Genomic DNA, 19,092 nt, shown 5'->3' on the forward strand with positions numbered 1-19,092 from the left:
GACCATTATTCTATTCTATTCTGTTTTTGTTTTGGTTTTCCCTTCTCTAATGCTAAGGAGGAGAAGAGCCGAGTAGGGACCAGAAGTTTCCATTCTTTGAATAATGGCTTGAAAAAATTTTTAAAATTTAAGCTATATTGTTACTAGACACTGAAGGTCTCTATACTAACAAGAGAGTGGGGTGGGGGGAAGCAAAAGGTATAACTTCAAAATTCTAGAAATATATGAAATCCGTCCCAAAATTGGAAAGGAGGTTGAATAAGGAAACATGATTTGGGAAGCTGAGTAGCTTTGTGCTTCTCTTGGGCAAGGTCACTGCAGAAGGAATCATCTTTGAGATATTGTCAAGCATCTGAGCAAAACTATTTTCCAGGTTACAGTACCTTTGCCATTTTCTTTATCTATGCTAATGTTTCTATCAGCTCCTATGACGAAGGTGGTTTTTAGATAAGGGCTATTTCAGCAAGTTTGTTAGGAAGCAAATTTTTATAAACTTTCATTTTCTTATGGATGCCCACTATATAAGCTGATACATTTCCATAAGGGAAAAAAATCATGCATAGGAGTTGTGATGCCCACTGCTTTTGCAACAGTGCTTGGTGTGCTTTTAATTTTGACCATTTAACAGTCAACAAACATTTAGAGCATGCGCTGTGTGTTAAGACTTGTGCTAGACACTAGGGATACAGAAGTGGACAAAATGTAATTGTTCTCATTCTGAGGGTGAAGCCCAGGAAATAAACATGAAAATGCGTAATTGTCAAAGTGGTAGTAGCAATGGTGGAGGTAAGGAATGAGCTGAATTTTGAAGGGTAAGGAGTATGTAAACTTGGCTTCATTCAAACACAGCCAGGTGCTGGGAATTCCATAGTGAATAAAGCGAGACCTGGCCTTTGGGGTGTCTTCATTCCAGCAAGGGAGCTCATATGTTGGATGATGTCACAGGACACATAAAGGAGAGGGCCCTAATTTAGCCCTCAAGGGCCCAAGAAAGACTTTTAGATAGAACCTTCCCACAGTGCCTCAAAAATCAATAAACGTCATCTATAGTTCTTGGAATTTTGTTTTACCTTCTTCTAAAAATTATAGACCAACCCTGTGCTTATAACACCTAATGACTTCATTCTTAATTTCTTAATTTTGAGACTTCAGACTGTGTAAAAACAAAGTAAATCTGCACACTAGCAATTTTTTTCTATTTCTAGAGAATGATAGGAAAAGGCACATTTATAAAAGTATGTTTTCTTAAATTTTGGGGGTAGCATTAGAGAAGAGGTCAGATATTTTAGGAACTCTCTTTCTCTTGGTCTTTTTCATCTCAGAGGTTTTTTTAAATTTTTATATTTTCTTCTTTTTAAAGTCATTCATTCACTTATTTTTTTTTAATCCTCACCCGAAGATATGTTTATTGATTTGAGAGAGAGGACAAGGGTGAGAGAGAGAAACATCGATGTGAGAGAGAAATATTGACTGGTTGCCTCCTGCACCCACCCTGACTGGAATCAAACCCACAACCTTTAGGTGCATGGGACGATGCTCTAGCTGACTGAGCCACCCAGCCAGGGTGATGTGTTTATTGACTGGGGTGGGCAGCTGGGGCGGGGGTGGAGAGAGAGATAGACATCTATGTAAGAAACATCTGTCGGTTACCTCCTCCACGTGCCCCAAATGGGGACTGAACCTGCAACCTAAGTATGTGCCCTGACTGGAATCAAACTCACTACCTTTTGGTGTAAGGGATGACACCACAACCAGCTGAGCCACCCGGTCAGGGTTTATTTTTATTTATTGTTTATTTTTATTTTTTGATTGCTGAATTATTCATGCCCTTTACTTTACTCTTTTCTTCCTTGACACTTATTTCAGATTACTTTCTGTTTGCCATCATAACTCCTGTATCTAAAATCAAGAAAAGGAAGGGAATGATGGTGGCATTTTAATCATTTTGAATCTTGATATTTTTTGATAAGTGATAAATTTTAGACATATGAGAATTTAGCATTAATGACTAAAATTATGTTTTCAAATTATTTAGAGAAATACCATGTTTTAATTTCCAGATTTACTAATAACAAATAATTTTTAGTCATTTATTCAAATTTTTTCTCACTGTAGATCCATTTTTGATAGTTCATTATAGTGTATTATGAATTTTTGAAGATTCATACCAATGTCCAAGTGGAAAAGAGCTGAGTTATACCCTTTCCAGTTTAAATGAGGAGACTTAGTGCTCTGTGAGTAAATAGGGCCCTTTGTTCTCAAGGGAGTTTGTCTAATTTTTATATACAGCACAGCTAAACCTAACTTCATGCTTTGGGTTTTCACAGCCTTATTTGTGTACAAATGAGTGGAGTGTTTACTACACTCTCCACCTCTGCTTCTCATCTCTTCTTCAACAGTCTCCCCTTTCTTTGTGTAGCAAAGTGTTAGTATCAGAATGTCTTCAACAGTAAAAAAGATTTCTCTCTCTAACAAGAAGTCTAGAGGGAGAGTGGGTCCGGGGTTGATGATGTCGGTACTTACATCGTAAGGAACCTTGGCATTTTCTCTTTTCCATCGTTTAGCCTCTCCTCTTAGGGTGGCTTCTTTCATGACCCCAGTTGGCTGCTGAAGTTCAAGGACTCACATGCAGATGATAACATGAAGAGGCAGATTGAAGAAGACTTTCCTCCCATGCTACTTTTTATCAATAAGAAACATCTTTCTTAGGAATCCCCAAGAGACTTTCCCTCATATCTCATGGACCTAAACTAATTGTTGGCAGAGGGCATGGGATTGCACGATCGGCTTAGGTCAGTTATGATCCCTCCCAGGTGCTGGGGAGCGGGCCCTCCACTCCAGAGCATGTGATGGCGGAGGTGTAGAGAGGTAGGTGGACAGCCAGCAGTGTCTCTTAAAATAATTATGCTACAGTATCCAATGACCTTGCTCATCTGTATAAACAAGAAAAATAAAATTGCCTGACAACTTGTCTGAAGGTGTGTGGGAAGAGGAGCCATAAACAGTTTTGAGGGGGAAATGAGAAATGCCCCTACTGTGTCCCTGCAGCTAAAGGGAACTTTCAGAGTCTATAGAAAGAAGGCCCAGAAAGCTGTGATTTAGAAATAGCAGAGGAAACAGCCACCTTGTAGTGACTGCATAAATATAAAGGTTCTCCCAACATGGCCAGAACAAATGCTGGCTTTTTGCAGATCCCCAGATAATTAATACTCACTGATGGATTTCTTGGTTTTGCTGTAAAGACTCTCCGGTCAAGCCCTGGGAGAAGGGCTTTGCACACAGGGCAGTTAGACTTTTTAACCCTTCCCCATATGACCTCCAAGGAGCCCTCTGGAGAAGGGCTGGTTGCAGTCCGTCCTGCAGGCAGTTCCGTTCTGGTGTTGGCAGCAAAGATCCTCTGCAGAGAACCTGCAGTGGGCACCAGTGCCGCTTCCAGCCCTGAGACAGTGCTTGAGCCATTTCTGTTTTTTAAAAGATTTATACAGATGGAAAAGTCATGAGATTTACATGGTTATTAGGTATTTTTTATTTAGGCAATATTTGTCTTCAAACCTCCCACTCTTGAAATTTCTGTTTACTCTCTTCTGTTACTTAGGGGGAAAAAAGGCAACTTGCATAATTTGTTATGGTATCAGCATTGAAACACCACATGGAATTTGACACCACAAATGAAAATATAATCTAGACAGGAGCCAAGAATAGCATATTTGCCAAACAAAAATGTCTAAAATACTTCTACTTTTATTTGTTTTTATTATCTTTATATTAGTTATTATCAATTATTTATTCTTTGTTATTGTCTGTATGTAATACTCCTATATGCTGCTAATGTGTTTGTAAACTAAGTCAGCCTTGAAAACCTTAGGAAATAGAATTTATCTATAGGTTATAATTGATTTGCAGTTTCATTATTCAGTATTCAAGGCACCTTATTCTGTCTAGCCAGCTGCAAGAGAATCTTAGCCATCTTCAGGAGTATTGATTGATAAAATAGACCAGAATTTAAAGCAGGAAATTTTCTTTACTTTTATCCCTGTGGAAGACGTGCTGGTATTCCCTGGGTAATTGGTATTTCCTATGCATGGACCCAGCCTCCACCTGCCAGCACCTGCAGTTCATTCAGCCTGAGGCCTCTCTCTGGCCATTCGGGCCCCATACTCCAGCAAGTTGGAAGAGTAGGGATGTTAACACTCCCAGGGAGCAGTCTTAACCAAAAAGGAGCTGGTCCTGGACCCTCGGGCAGGAGGACTCAGAGGTGTGTTCTACCCTGGCTCTGTGAGATTAGACCACAAGTGCCCACAGTGGTGGCTGGCTTGATATGGGCCCTAGAATGGCTTCCCTCCTTCATCTCACTTCCCCACGCCTTCCCACTTCCCCACGCCTTCCCACTGCCCCAGTCGGCCATCGCACTCCATCCCTTTTCTCGGGATTTGTTTCCTGGGGACTCCAGGTGAAGAGGGTCTTCTAGAACAGAGCATGGCTTCATGGGACAGTTCCTCACATTATTTAAAATCTTGTTATATAAAGCTTAAGTGCTTTTTTTAGATAAAAATGGGGATAAATAAATGCGTGGAGAGGAAGAAAGGAAAGAGTGGTTTGCGAACCTGCTAGTTTTACAGATATTTTAAAAGTACGCCTTCTTGTAACATTTTCATTCCACATTTCATAATGTATTCTGTAGGTGTGTGTGTGTGTTTGTGTTATTCTAAAGAATGCTATATAGATATAAAATTATGAGTTTTTTGAAGTAGTTAAAAAAAAACAAATACGTGCTAATTAACATTCGCAGCCTACTCAAGTAATGCAAATACGGGCATTCATCTACTGGGTATTGATTATACAGGGCAAATAGAAAAGAACAATAAATTCATTTTTTTGTTACTTGGGATCCAGCTGGGGAAAAGGCGATTCGGAATACTACAGAGTAGTTCCATGTGCAAAAGTGAGCGTGCTGGGCTCTAGTCTGTAGGTTTGGCCTTTTCTTCCCAAAGAAGGGTTGGGGAACCCCATACCCTGCCCCTAGTTCTGGTATTGCATTTAACATAAATTTTCAACTATTTTTATTCTTATTGGCCTCCTTGATGAGACTGAACTGTCTTAAGAGGACAGGATTTTTATCTTTCTCATCTTTGTATCCCTAGCACATAACATTGTGTTTGGCCTACTAAAGGCAGTAATGAGATAGTAAAATAACCAAAGTGTAGAATTTTCTATTGGAATGTATTTGGTAATGGCTGTCTGGGGCCTTGTGTGGAGTCTGAAGTTGGGCTCGGCAGGAGTTTGCTCCTCAGTTGCCGATGTTTGCCATAGGCACCTGTACTGTACCGAGATGTCGTGTGAGCCCCTACTGTGTTCTAAACTCTGCCACATGCCTGTGATCAGGGGTGGAGAGGAAAAGACCAGATGAATGGGAATTCTAGCCCCAAATGAGCTGAAGTCAGGGGTTTAATTGTTAAAAACAAGAAGAGCAGCTCATAGATTATGGTGTGATGATAATGATCCATAAAATATGTCTGTTTTTTTTCTTTGACAGCAGTCATTACGAGTATGTTTTTGAATTGCTAAGAGAAGCAAAAACAACTGAAATAAAATAATTTTATCTGGTATATGCTTCATTAACATCTACAATTTTTCTTTCAGCTTGTCTTTAGGTACCTTTAGTTCCTGTTTTTTTTTTTTTTCATTTTTCCCCCCTTTAAAAAATTTATACAAATAAATTTATATAAATACATTTATATGATTATAAAATGTACAAGAACATAATACATCATCTGTATATTGCATTGTGTGCTCATAACCCAGAGTTTAGTCTCCTTCCATCACCATTCATTTAACCCCCTTTACCCTCTTCAATGCCCCCACCCCCTTTCCCTCCGATAACCTTCGTATTGTTGTCTATATTGACAGGGTTTTTTGTTTGCTTTGCTTGTTCAATTGTTGCTTTATCTTTTACATACCACATATGAATGAAATCATATGATTCTTGTCTTTTTCTGTCTTATTTCACTTAGCATGGTATTCTCAGGATCTACGCATTGTTACAAATGGCAGTATTTCGTCTTTTTTTATGGCCGAGAATCATTCCCCCGTCCCGTATACATGTACTGCATCTTCTTTGTCCAGTCATCTATTGAAGAACACTTGGGTTGTTTCCATGTCTTGGCCACCAGGAATAATGCTGCAGTGAATGTAGGAGTGCATGTATCTTCATGAATAAATGATTTCAGTTTTTAAATCGTGCAGGTACTCAGAAGAGTCACGTGGGCCGTACGCTAGCTCCATTGTGAGGAAGCTCCATACTATTTTCTGTAGCAGCTGCCAATCTACGTTCCTGCCAGCAGAGTATAGGCCCCCTTTTTCTCTCCATCCTCTCTAACACTTGTTGTTTTTATCTTGTTGATAATTGGCTTTTGCATTTTTTTATCAATCTGCCACTTTTCAGAATACATATCACTCTCTGACATTACATTTTCACGCCCTTTACATTTTAAAGTTGTATGCCATACTGAAGGGCATGAAATAACTTTCAAAATAATGTTTCCCACTATCATGCATGATATTCCTACCTGTAAATGAGAAATACTGTGACCTTAAATCTCTTAGAAGATCTTGACATTTTAAGACTCAAATAAATAAATAAAAATTAACCTAATGAGTCAAACCTTTGGACATTCAATTTTCATTATCCCAAAATATCTACAGTGATTCATGTTAATGCCTAAATGTGCTTATGTCATTTATAACCGCACTGGGTAGGACTCCCAGGAGTAGATAAGAGCAGCCACCCTCTGCACAGGTTAAGCAGAAAAGGACTTGTGCCAGCATACAGATGAGCACAGTGGCAGTGAGAGGGCTGGGGGGAGTGGGCTGACACCTGAGTTTCCAGGAACATCAGCCAGAACCACACCACTGAAGCGATCTGCTGCCACTCCCCAGGGCCGTGCTCTTTCTCGTGACACCTATATTAGCAAAAGGGAGGCCCTGTGTCTGCCCTGTTTCTTCACACAGCTCACACCCAAGGCAAAGTCTGGGATGGGTATAGCTGGCTGGGGGAGCCCAGGTTAGATACTGGCACCCCAACTCAAGGAAGGTGGAAGATGTAGGGTTTGTTTGTTGTCTGTTTGTATCTCTCTGGGGAAGACAGGACCCATAGTCCAGGGATCTACTACAGTTGTAAGGAGGTTGTTTAAAGATGCTGGGTGGCCACAAATGACAAGTGTCAACTATGATACTGTCTCATGAAAATAGCAGCAGGCAAAGTGTGCCAACTGGCCTCTACTATTAAAAAAAAAATGTGTAACAAAAAGATGGAAATACACAGAAATGTTAATGGTGAATTGTGAGTGATACTTTCCTTATGCTTCATCTTCAAACATTTCTATAATGAAATTGTATTTCCTTATAAGCTAGAAAAAATGAAAGATTACCAATTGAAAAAGAATTAATTAAAATAATTGCTGCCTTGCTGAAGGAATGAAAACTCTATCTTAAGTCCTGAGCGGATTTATTTTTCTCTCTGTTGAACAGGTAAATGCTGAATCAAAAAAAAATCAAGTAAGCAAAAAATTACTTTCTTGTTTAAGCTGAGGTTAAAAATCTATCTCCTGTGGCATTGCCCTAAGTGGGTGCACTAGCTGTTAATCACATTAGAGAGTCACAGCATCTTAAATCAGGAGCACCTCAGTCCCCACTTACCTTCACTTTATAGCATTTGTCTCGATTTAGTTTTTAAAAATACAAACATACATATATACACACATTTGTGCGTTCTTATCTGTTTAGTATCTGTCTTTCCCAGGAGACACAAGGGCAGGGACCGTGAATACCCAGTGCCCACTACCCCACAGATGCGTGGTAGGCTTTTACTCTACACTCACAGCACCTGGTTGTTGATGGTAAAATCACAAGGGAAGGGACCATAGCTAGTTATCTGTAGGCTAACCGGGAAGTCCGCCAGCCCCGCCAGCTGCCTGGCTGTCACTGAGATGGTTGTGGCTACATGGGACATCTTTCTCCAATCCTCACTGGAGACTCTAGAGCTCTGTTAGGCCCATCAGCTTATCTTCCCCTTGAAGACCTTTTTTCACTCCTGGCACCTCCTGAACTCCAGGAATCACGAGAGTCCTGCTATTTTCTATGGCCTCCTTTGGAAAGAGCACAGGTTTTCTGCCCTTAGGATCCCCTACCCGTCTTGGAGTTCTATTTCTATACTGCTCTGTGGACCCAGCCAAGGGTCATGACCTCTTTTCAAGGGCTCCGCAGTGCCTAACTTTCTTGCTTCCCTTCATCTGGTCCAGAGGGTCTCTTTCTCACCTGGGAGAAGGGAGGACACTCACCCACTGGTCAGGTGTTCCTCCACGTCTTTTATCTTTGGTCTTGGTCTCTTTAATGAAAGTGAAAAGCAAGGATTTGACTCATTCTCTGTAGTTTGTGATGTCGCCTTTTCCCATTTACTGCAGCTTAAGTGGGGAAAATGTGAAAAGATATGAGGAAATCTGGGGAAAAACAACCATTGCTTAACATCTCAATAGTGTCATCTATCCTATGTGTATGAAAGGTGGGCAGATTCGAAGGGAATGAAACTAGCTGTGGTTATCCCAGATTTCCAGTGTCACTCTCCAGATTTTGTCATCACACTGCTGATTCCAGAAAGAAAGAAGAATAACACTCAGGAGAGAGAACAGAATGTTTGCAAAATGAGTCTGCTGGGATATCCGTTTTTGCTGCTGTCATAAATGTCTCCTGAACAGTTGAGAGTCTGATAAAGTAAATATCCATCATGCTATTTAGGAGGGGGTGACAGGCTGAGAGTCACTCAGCAGGTGACAAGCTGTCCTTGACTCAGTAAGTTTCCATGCTTTCTTTGGCTGATACAGATCTCATCTTCCGTGACATGCAACGAGAGCTCCCTCTGTCAGTTCAGTGACACAATTTTAGGTAAGGAAGGAAGGTAGGATGATTCCGTGTCAGCCAGAGATGATCATACTGGATATCACCTGTCTTAATAGTCCTACCTGCCAAGCTGTGGGCAAATCAGATTTTATGCTTTGTCATCAGGCTGTCAGGTAAGGCCCAGGTAACTGTATATAAAATCTCATGCCCTGTTAGACAATGGTTGATGTTTGCGAAGAGAAAAAACAAGTATGTTAGACCTTTTCATAGTGTTTGGTCCTGCACAGCGAGAGAGTAGTACAGGTCTGTGTAAGCCTTTCTATTGTCTTGCTTAACCACTGTGGCTGGTATAACCGCACGTTAGCCAGGGCACAATAGTTGACTGGGCAAGCACTGCAAAGACGTCACTGAGCTCTGCCTGCTGCTTTGTACTCTTCAGGAGTTACAGAAAAACACAACTGGGTATGTCATTTCAAGCTCCTTCTAGTATACTAACAATCTGAGATGCCACTCCTAATAACATGAGATCATTTTTAACCAGTTTCTTCAAAGAAGTTTGTCCCTAACGTATGTTACCAAGCAAGCATTTCTCTAGAGTATACTTCATTATCAATAGGAGCCTGATAGGGTATCCTATAATTAACAAAACCAATGTGAAAGCACATTTAGGGAAAGAGAACCAAATATTCCAACTTTCTGAATTGCAGTCACAGTTAAAGACTTGAAAATGCCAGAGCAGAGCCTCGAAGTCGTCCTGTCGTTGTGGGAACGGCGCCTGCTGTGGCTGTCTTTTCGGGGTGGGGTGAATTCAGAATGGGAGCACCATGAAGAACGTTTAAAAAGAATAGTGGATTTTTACATTTTTAAACCAATGTTTTAGTATTGTCTTGTTAGTTACTTATTTAACCACATTGTTTTGCAACTTGTCAGTTTTTTGGGTAAGCGTTTGACTTAGTTTTCCTAGCAAAGATAATTTTCACACTTATCCTTCATCAGTTTGTCATATTTTAGTCACAGATTTACAATAATTTTCATAACGGGCATAAACAAGTGTGAGAACAAACACAGTGACTCGGGTAGGCACATGCCTCTCAACTGCAGGACAGAAATGGGTGTGCCAGGGCGCACCTCCGTGCCCCAGGCGTTCCCTTGGGGAAAGGCCCTGTCAGCATCTGTTAGGAGGGGCTGGAGGACTCTGGTTAATCCATGAGTTGGTTAAGGGACCTTTATTTAAGAGAGTTTCTATGTAAGTACATTTTTATTAATATGCATAGGAGGTAACTCTTAAAGAACTTATTTTTTGGAAAAATGATTTCTAGTACAGGTCCTGCAGAACTTGCCTTAATGAACAGCTACGGCTCACTCATAATCAGTGGAATCTGTCTGTACACTAATCGGTGCTCTGGAGTGCTTCTCCCCAGCAATCTAGTTTATACTCTGGTACCGTAATTAGTTTGTTCAGCAGACTACTTTTTTCTTGGATGGGAAGAAATAATGTTTTCGTCCACTACTCATTGAGTTGTTACAATTTTAAAATTAATAATTTGGAGATTTAATGGGTTTTTGTTCCACTTATATATGCTTAAGATCCTAAATACCTCTGAAAATGTCTTTAGATTTTTCTCTTCTTGTAACATCAGTAGTAATAAAATATGCTATGCAAAGAATAGTTTAAAAATAAAATACATAGATATTGTCCTATTCATAGATTTGGAAAATTTTAGAGCTTAAAGACAGAGAAGCATGTGTGTATATGTGTTTGTGTGTTATGTGTCTTATACACACACACACACAGAGGCGGAGAGACACAGGCAGAGGGAGAGAGTCAGAGAGAAAGAGATAGGCACAGCAAGAATAAGAGACAGAGACAGTGACATATTATACTTATATTGCATTTTATTATATTACATTATATTTGCATACAGAGAGAGACACACACACACAAAGGGACACAGAGGTGAAAAGATATTGACACCAAGATAGAAACAGAGAGAAATTGAAAAGCAGAGACAGAAACAGAGGAAAACATATGCAAGAGAAAAAACACAGAGAGACAGGAAAAGACAAACAGAAACAGAGCCACCATGCAAATAACAAAGAGAAGTGGAGATATCTAGAGAGACAGAGGGGGGTGCACTGCAATGATGATGTTCCATCTCTGCCCCATTTGACCCAAACTGTAGAGTCACAGGTGTGGAGATTAGAGGCCTCGGGGAAGCCATGTCACTGGCTAGGATGGAGAGGTAAGGCCCAGGCACCACCTGGAGACACAGTGTTGTAACAGGCAATACCAGATGTGTGAGTAGGTCACAGCCTGGGTATTAATTAGATGGCTGTGCACCAGTTGTTTGGATCTATTAAATGTGTGTGTGTGTTTCTTTTAGCTCTAAATGTATTTAAAATTTTTTTGGCTGCAGAAAGGTATTGAAGGAAATTTCTGTTGGAGAGCTCAATCCAAATGAGACTGTGCAGGCCAGTTTGGAGGCCCAGCTCCTTTCCAAGCTGAACCACCCAGCCATTGTCAAGTTCCACGCAAGCTTTGTAGAGCAAGATACTTTCTGCATTATCACGGAGTACTGTGAGGTGAGAGTTTCCTTCTCTTCTTGAAATCTTAATAAAACTCTGTTTCAAAAAGTTGTCTGCAAAGAGATATCTCAAAAGTTCAATCACCAAACCACAAACTGAACTGTGGAGACCTGGGATCTCGTGTGTTGCAGCTAAGAATGATCATGTCTAGGTAATTGACACATTTGTTTCCAATGGAGGGTTTCTCTCATTTGGAAAACTCAGAATGAATATATTTAAGAAGGAAGTACTGCAGAAGAATGCTTCAGTATCTCTTTTGTGGGAAGGCATTTCCCAAACTTCTTACGTGGTCCGGTGCCTAAACAGACATTTAAATGTCATGATAGAGGCCTGGACAGAGCAGAGGCGTGGCTCCTGAGTTCTGAGTTTTAGCACTGTGGCTCACTTCCCCCAGTGGGAATTGGAAATGGAAACAAACTCATTTTCTTCATGGGAATCCTTCATATTTATTGATTTGTGATTAATGGCTTGGAGTGTTTGCAGTTCGCCCTGCTGTTCCATGTTCTCTCCCAGTGATAATAGGTTGTACACTTTACTGATGCCCAAGTGAGTACGAGAGTGCTTAGAAAGGTGCCAGAGAGGGACGTTGACATGGTGCAGCTGTAATGTGAATCTGTACATTTACCCTTGAGAGGCTGGGGTGAGGGGAATTACAAGAGCTGGATCGGATCTAAGATGGTGGTAAGAGTAGGTGGAAACTACATTCACCTCCACCAAGGACCAAACTGGAATTACAACTAAAATATAGAGCAATTAACCTGAATAACCACCTGAAGACTAGTTGAAAAGAAGTCTTATAAGCAAGGCTTTACAGGAGAAGCCACACTGAGACTAGTAGGAAGGGCAGAGACTTGAAAAGATCTGGCTCAGTTCCCATGGGCAGCAGCTGAGATTCCAGAGGGATATCTCAGCTGCAAAAGTTCCCTTTGAGAAGTGTGGGATCTCAACTCAAAGCCAGACTCTCCATCCCAGAGCATCAGAGCTAGAAAGAGGCGCCCACGTAACATTTGGCTGTGAGAATCAACAGGGATTTTGTCTACTTGGAAGAGACGAGAGTCTGCTAGAGACATAGGCACCTTCTTTTTATTCTAGGGAGGGTAGGGGGTGAGGAGGAGATAATTTGTTGTTCTACTTATTTATGTAGTCATATATTGAATCACCTACGTGCCCTGACCAGGGATCAAACCCACAACCTTGGTGTATCAGGATGATGCTTTAAGCAATTGAGGTACCCCGCCAGAGCCCACAGGTACCCTCTTAAAGGTCCAGTGCACAAAATTTTGGTCTCAGCCACTCACGGTGGGCTTCAGCAGAGGGAGAGTGGATTAGACTGGAGTTGTATGAGGAAAGACTTGGGTTTGTGGCTATGGGGAGAGAGCTGAAGGGATAGCCACCAGGTTCCTTCTGTTGAATCACGCTTTCAATGGCAGATGCCATTTTTCTTGCATGGAGCACTCCCCTGCATAGGTCATCAGCCTGGGGGAATAGAATAGCCCTGCACTATGGATTCCCTATAGCCCCACCCTGTGGAGCTTGCACCCTGATGAGGAGTCAGCTGCCTGGGCTGGGGTGTAGAGGTCTGGGCAACTCAGTGAGTATCAGTGACTGAATAGTGTAGCTTTGGGCCCATTCCTTCCACTTTCCTGCAAACCTGACAGGAACCCCCCCAACTCCACGGGGACCTACTAGACCCACACTTCAGGCTCCCAGCAGCCACAGCCTCAGGACTCCTGGTTGCTCCCCTCAGCTAAGGTCTGGGAAGAATCCCGGGACAGACTGAGTTGTGTGGGCCTGGGGCAGGGGACCACTTCCTTTACCCTTTCCCAAACCTGATGATTACTGTTCCCTACTGGGAGATTCACCAGCCTATCCTCCTGACTCCTGGCAACCCTTTCCTGCTAAGATCAAGCTCGTGGAAGAATCTGGGACAGAATGAATTGTGTGGCTTCAGGATGGGGGACATTTTTCCCTCACATGCCAGCTCAGTGCGGAGCCCTTCCTTCACCCAACCAAATCTTTGTCTGTTAGGGGTGGATAAACGTATTGGCCTCAGCCTGATGGCTCCCTGAAACCCCCATCCCACTACAAAGGTGTGCAAGCACCCAGAGGGTAACACCTAGACTTGGTGTACCCTTGGACATTTCCTGAGTGGCCTCAGACCCAGCACTGGCACCAAGTTTGAACCTGCATCAGTCTGGTGAACACCACTTGCGCCTACCTGGTGATACATTGAGAACCCACCTTACGCAACTCGAGAGCCACCAGAGGTTCTTACAGTGACTGAGCCTAATAGACATCTGGCAGGCGGAGGCAGGCAGAAGCAAATCTCAAGATGCCTTGGGACTTTTTCTGAACTACCCCTGGGCCTGGTGCTCATAAAAGCCAAACTTGGTGCGCAGCTTGGTCCTTCCCATGTACACTGAGGCCCAGCAGAGACAGCCACAAACTGTGGATTGCTTTGTAGCTCCAAACAGGTTGCCCAGGGCCAGTCATAGCCAATGTCTGACATTGGTCTGCACCAGAGTTCCTCTCAACAGGCCCTAGAACCAACACACCCAGTGGCCAGTTTCAGACAACAGCAGAGCATGATCCAATTAGCTTCACAGGTGCCATATCAAAAGGAGATCTCAGCAGGCATCAGACCATGCTGAGACAAAATCCACTTTGTGTGGTCAGCACCTGCACAGCAGCTCATGCACTATGGTCAGGGTAGATCCTCACAGTCAGCCAGCAAGAGGGTCAACCCCATGCATGAACAGGACAATAGCAATCAAGACTTAATTATAACAGGAAGGCCCACATAACCCTCACAAGGGACACTCCTGGAGAACCCAGCTCAGGTAATCAAAAAGACTGTGCTACTGGGTCCCACAGGACACCTACTACCAAAGGCCACCCTACCAGACTGGGAGTCATAGCAGGTCTACCTAATACATGGAAACAAACACAAAGAAGCAGCCAAAATGGGGAGACAAAGAAACATACTGCAAATAAAAGAATAGGAGAAATCTTCAGAAAAAGAGCTAAATGAAATGGAGGCATGCAATTGATCAGATACAGAGTTTTAAAAAATGGTTATAAGGATGCTCAAGGAACCTAGTGAGAGCTACAGCAGCATGGAAAAGGACTTAGAAACCATAAAAAAGAATCAGCCAGAAATGAAGACTGAAGTATCTGAAATGAAAAATACAGTAGGAGAAACAAACAGTAGGTTGGATGAAGTGGAGGATTGAACCAGCAATTTGGAAGGCAGGGTAGCAGAAAACACCCAATCAGAGCAGCAAAAAGAAAAAGGAATTAAAAAATGAGGATAGTTTAAGGGACATATGGGACAACATGAAATGTAACAACATCCACATTGCAGAGATACCAGCAAGAGAAGAGACAGAACAAGGGATAAATAACCTATCTGAAGAAAAGTGACTGAACAATTCCCTAGTCTGGTGAAGGAAAAAGGCCCTCAAGTCCAGGAAGCACAGAGTCCCAAACAAGATGAACCCAAAGAGGCCCACAGCAAGACACATCTTAATTAACAGCATAGGTTAAAGACAAAAAGAATCTTAAAAGCACCAAGACAAAGTTTGTTACTACAGGGTAGCTCCCAGAAGGAGGAGGAGGAGGGAGAGGAAGGGGGAGGAGGACAAGAAGACAAAGGAACATAATTAAAAGAATAAAATGGTAATAAATATGTTTCTATCAATAATCACTTCAAATGTCTTAAATGCTCCAATCAAAAGACATAGAAACTGAGTAGATAAGATGACAAGACCCATACATATGCTGCTTACAAGAGACCCACCTCAGAATAAAAGATACACACAGACTAGATGTAAAGGGACTACAAAAGATAATTTCATGCAAATGGCAATGAATAAAAAGCTGGTGTAGCAATACTTACATCCAACAAAATAGACTTTAAAACCAAGGCTATAGTAAGAGACAAAAACACAACATAATGATAAAGGGGAGCAATTCAACAAGAGGATGTAACCCTTGTAAACATTTATGCGCCCAACACAAGAGCACCTAAATATACAAAGCAAATCTTGGTGGATATAAAGGAAGAGATCAATAGCGATACAATCATTGTAGCAGATTTTAATCCCATTGACTTCACTGAATTGATCTTCCAGACAGAAAACCAACAAGGAAGCAGCAGCCTTAAATAACATACCAGATCAGATGGATTTAATTGATATCTTAAGAGAATTTCACCTCAAAATAGCAGAATATATATTCTTTTCAAGTGCACATGGAACATTTTATAGGATAGACTACATGCTAGTCACAAAATTTAACAATTTTGTAATCATATCAAGTATCCTCTCTGATATACGGTATGAAACTAGAAGTCAGTTACAAGAAAAAAAATCCTGAAAAACACAAAAAGACACAGAGTCTAAATAACATGTTACTAAACAATGAATGGGTTAACAGTGAGATCAAGGAAGAAGTTAAAAGATGTCTTGAAACAAATGAAAATCAGAACACAACAACCCAAAGTCTATGGTGAAATTACGACAGTGAAAGTAGTTCTAAGAGAAAAATTCATAGCATTTCAGGCCTATCTAGAAAGAAGATAAATCTCAAATAAACAACCTAACTTGACACTTAAAGAAATGAGAAGAAGAACAACAAACAAAGCCCAAAATGAGTGGAAGAAAGGAAATAATAAAGATCTGAGCATAGATAAATAAAATAGTCTAAGAAATAAATACAAAAGATCTGTGAATCCAGAGCAGCTTCTTTGAAAAGATAAACAAGATTGACAAACCTTTAACCAGACTCATTAAGAAAAAAAGAGAGAAGACCAAAATAAATAAAATCAGGAATGAAAGAGGACAAGTTACAACTGACACCAATGAAATATATAGGACTGTAAGAAAATATTATGAACAACTATATGCCAACAAAGTGGGCAATCTGGATGTAATAGATAAATTACATGAAACATACAGTCTTCCAAAACTGAATCAGGAAGAATTTTAAAAATCTGAATAGACAGTTTACAATGAATAAAATTGAAGCAGTATTCAAAGAACTCCCAACAAACAAAAATCCTAGACCAGAAAACTTCACAGGTGAATTTTACTAAACTTTCAAAGAACTAACACTACCCTTCTTAAACTATTCCAAAAAGTTTAAGTGGAGGAAAGACTCCCAAGCTCATTTTATGCCAGCATTATTGTAATTTCAAACCCAGATAAGGACACTGCTAAGAAGGAAAATCATAGGTCAATATCCCTAGTGAACATAGATGCTAAAAGCTTCAACAAAACACTAGCGAGTCAGATTCAGCAATACATTAGAAAGATAATACACCATGATCGAGTAGAATTTATTCCAGGAATGCAAGGTTGGTACAATATCCACAAATCAATAAATGTGGCATACCACATAAACCAAATGGATAAAAACCACATGTTATGGATATAGAGAGAGCATTCAGCACCAATTTAGGATAAAAACTCTCAGCAAAGTGACAATGGAGGGAAAATACCTCAATATAATAAGGTCATCTATGACAAACCCACAGCTAGCATCAAAATCAATGGGCAAAAACTACAAGTGTTCTCCTTAAGATTGACAACAAATTAGGGGTACTGTTTCCACTACTCTTATTCAACATGGTACTGGAAGTCCTAGCTACGTTAATCAGACAAGAAGGAGAAATAAAAGGCATCCAAATTGGAAAGAAAGAAGTAAAGCTGTCATTATTTGCAGATGACAGATACTGAATATAGAGAATTCTATAGATTCCATAAAAAAAATTGAACTAAATGAATTCAGTAAAGTAGCAGGATAAAAATAAATGTCCAGAAATCAGTTACATTTTTATACACTAATTATGAACTATCAGAAAGGGAAATTAAGACAACAATTGCATTCACAATTTCTTCAAAAACAATAAAATACCTAGGAATAAATTTAACCAAGGATGTAAAAGATCTGTACCTGGAATATTATAAGACACTGAAGGAAGAAATTGAGGAAGATAACAAGTACGTGGAAGCAGATATTATATCCATGGATAGGAAGAATTAACATCACTAAAATGTCAATACTACCCAAAGTAATCTATAGTTTCAATGCAATTTCTATCAAGATACCAATGGTCTATTTCACAAAACTAGAACAAATATTCCAAAAATGCATATGGAACCAAAAAGGACCATGAGTAGCTACAGCAATCTTGAGAAAGAAGGACAAAGTTGAAGGAATCACACTACATGATATCAAAGTATATTACAAGGCTAGAGTAATTGAAACAGTGTGGTACTGGTATAAAAACAGACATAGATCAATGGAACAGAAAAGAGAGCTTAGAAATAAACCCACACCTTTATGGGCAATTAATGTTTGACAAGGGAGGCAAGAACATACCATGGAGTAAAAAGAGTCTATTTAAAAAATGGTGTTGGGAAAATTGAACATATGAAAAAATGAAACTAGGCCACCTGCTCACACCATACAAAAGAATAAACTCAAAATGGATTAAAGATTTATATGTTAGACTAAAAACCATAAAAATCCTAGAAGAAAACATACGCAATAAGATCTGAGACATTTCTCATAGCAATATTTTTTTGTGATATATCTACTTGTTCAAGGGAAACAAAAGAAAAACTAAACAAATGACTTCATTAAACTAAAAAGTTCTTGCACAGCAAAGGAAACCATCAACAAAATGAAAAAACAGCCCACTGATTGAAAGAACATAGTTGCCAATGATACATCTGGTAAGGGGCTAATATCCAAAATTTATAAATAACTTACAAAACTGAACACTAAAAATAACCCAATTAAAAAATGGGAAAAGGACCTGAATAAACATTTCCAGAGAGGACATACAGGTGGCCAATAGACATATGCAAAGATGCGCAACATCACTAATCATCAGAGAAAGGCAAATTAAAACCACAGTAAGATATCATCTCACACCTATCAGAATGGCTATTATCAATAAATCAACAAACAACAAGTGTTGGTGAGGATGTGGAGAAAGGGGAACCCTTGTGCCCTGTTAGTGGGAATGCAGGTTGGTGCAACCACTGTGGGAAGAAGTATGGAGCTACCTCAAAAATTAAAAATGGAATTGCCTTATTACCCAGCAATTACACTTCTGGGAATATATCTGAAAATAATATACTAATTTGAGAGAATATATGCACACCTATGTTTTTGCAGCATTATTTACAATAGTCAAGATATGAAAGCAGCCCAAGTGCCCATCAGTAGATGAGTGAATAAACAGGCTGTGGTATATTTACACAGTGAAATACTACTTGGCCATAAAAAAGATGGAAATCTTACTTTTCGTGACAGCATGGATGGAGTTGGAGAGTATGATGCTAAGTGAAATAAGCCAGTCAGAGAAAGATAAATACCATATGATTCCACTTCAGTGTGGAATCTAATGAACAAAATAACTAACAAGCAAAATAGAAACAGCAGTGTCTGGTGTACCTCAGTGGATTAAGTGCTGGCCTGCTAACCAAAGGGTTGCCGGTTTGATTCCCAGTCAGAGCACATGCCTGGGTTGCAGGCCTGGTCCCCAGTTGGGGGCATGTCAGAGGCAACCACACATTGATGTTTCTCTCCCTTTCTTTCTCC

General features: G+C 40.4%; 1 protein-coding gene across 1 annotated transcript in view; it reads left to right on the forward strand.

The window, feature by feature from the left end:
- NEK11 (NIMA related kinase 11) overlaps positions 1 to 19,092 on the forward strand; it is a 212,562-nt gene that overhangs the window by 31,437 nt on the left and 162,033 nt on the right. The window contains exon 3 of the mRNA XM_045856864.1: positions 11,310 to 11,475. Coding sequence (XP_045712820.1) covers positions 11,310 to 11,475 — 166 coding nt within the window. The remainder of the gene's footprint in view (positions 1 to 11,309; positions 11,476 to 19,092) is intronic.

This window comes from Phyllostomus hastatus, unplaced genomic scaffold (genome assembly GCF_019186645.2).
Source record: "Phyllostomus hastatus isolate PE091 unplaced genomic scaffold, TTU_PhHast_1.1 phas_scaffold_129, whole genome shotgun sequence".
Lineage (NCBI taxonomy): Eukaryota > Metazoa > Chordata > Mammalia > Chiroptera > Phyllostomidae > Phyllostomus > Phyllostomus hastatus.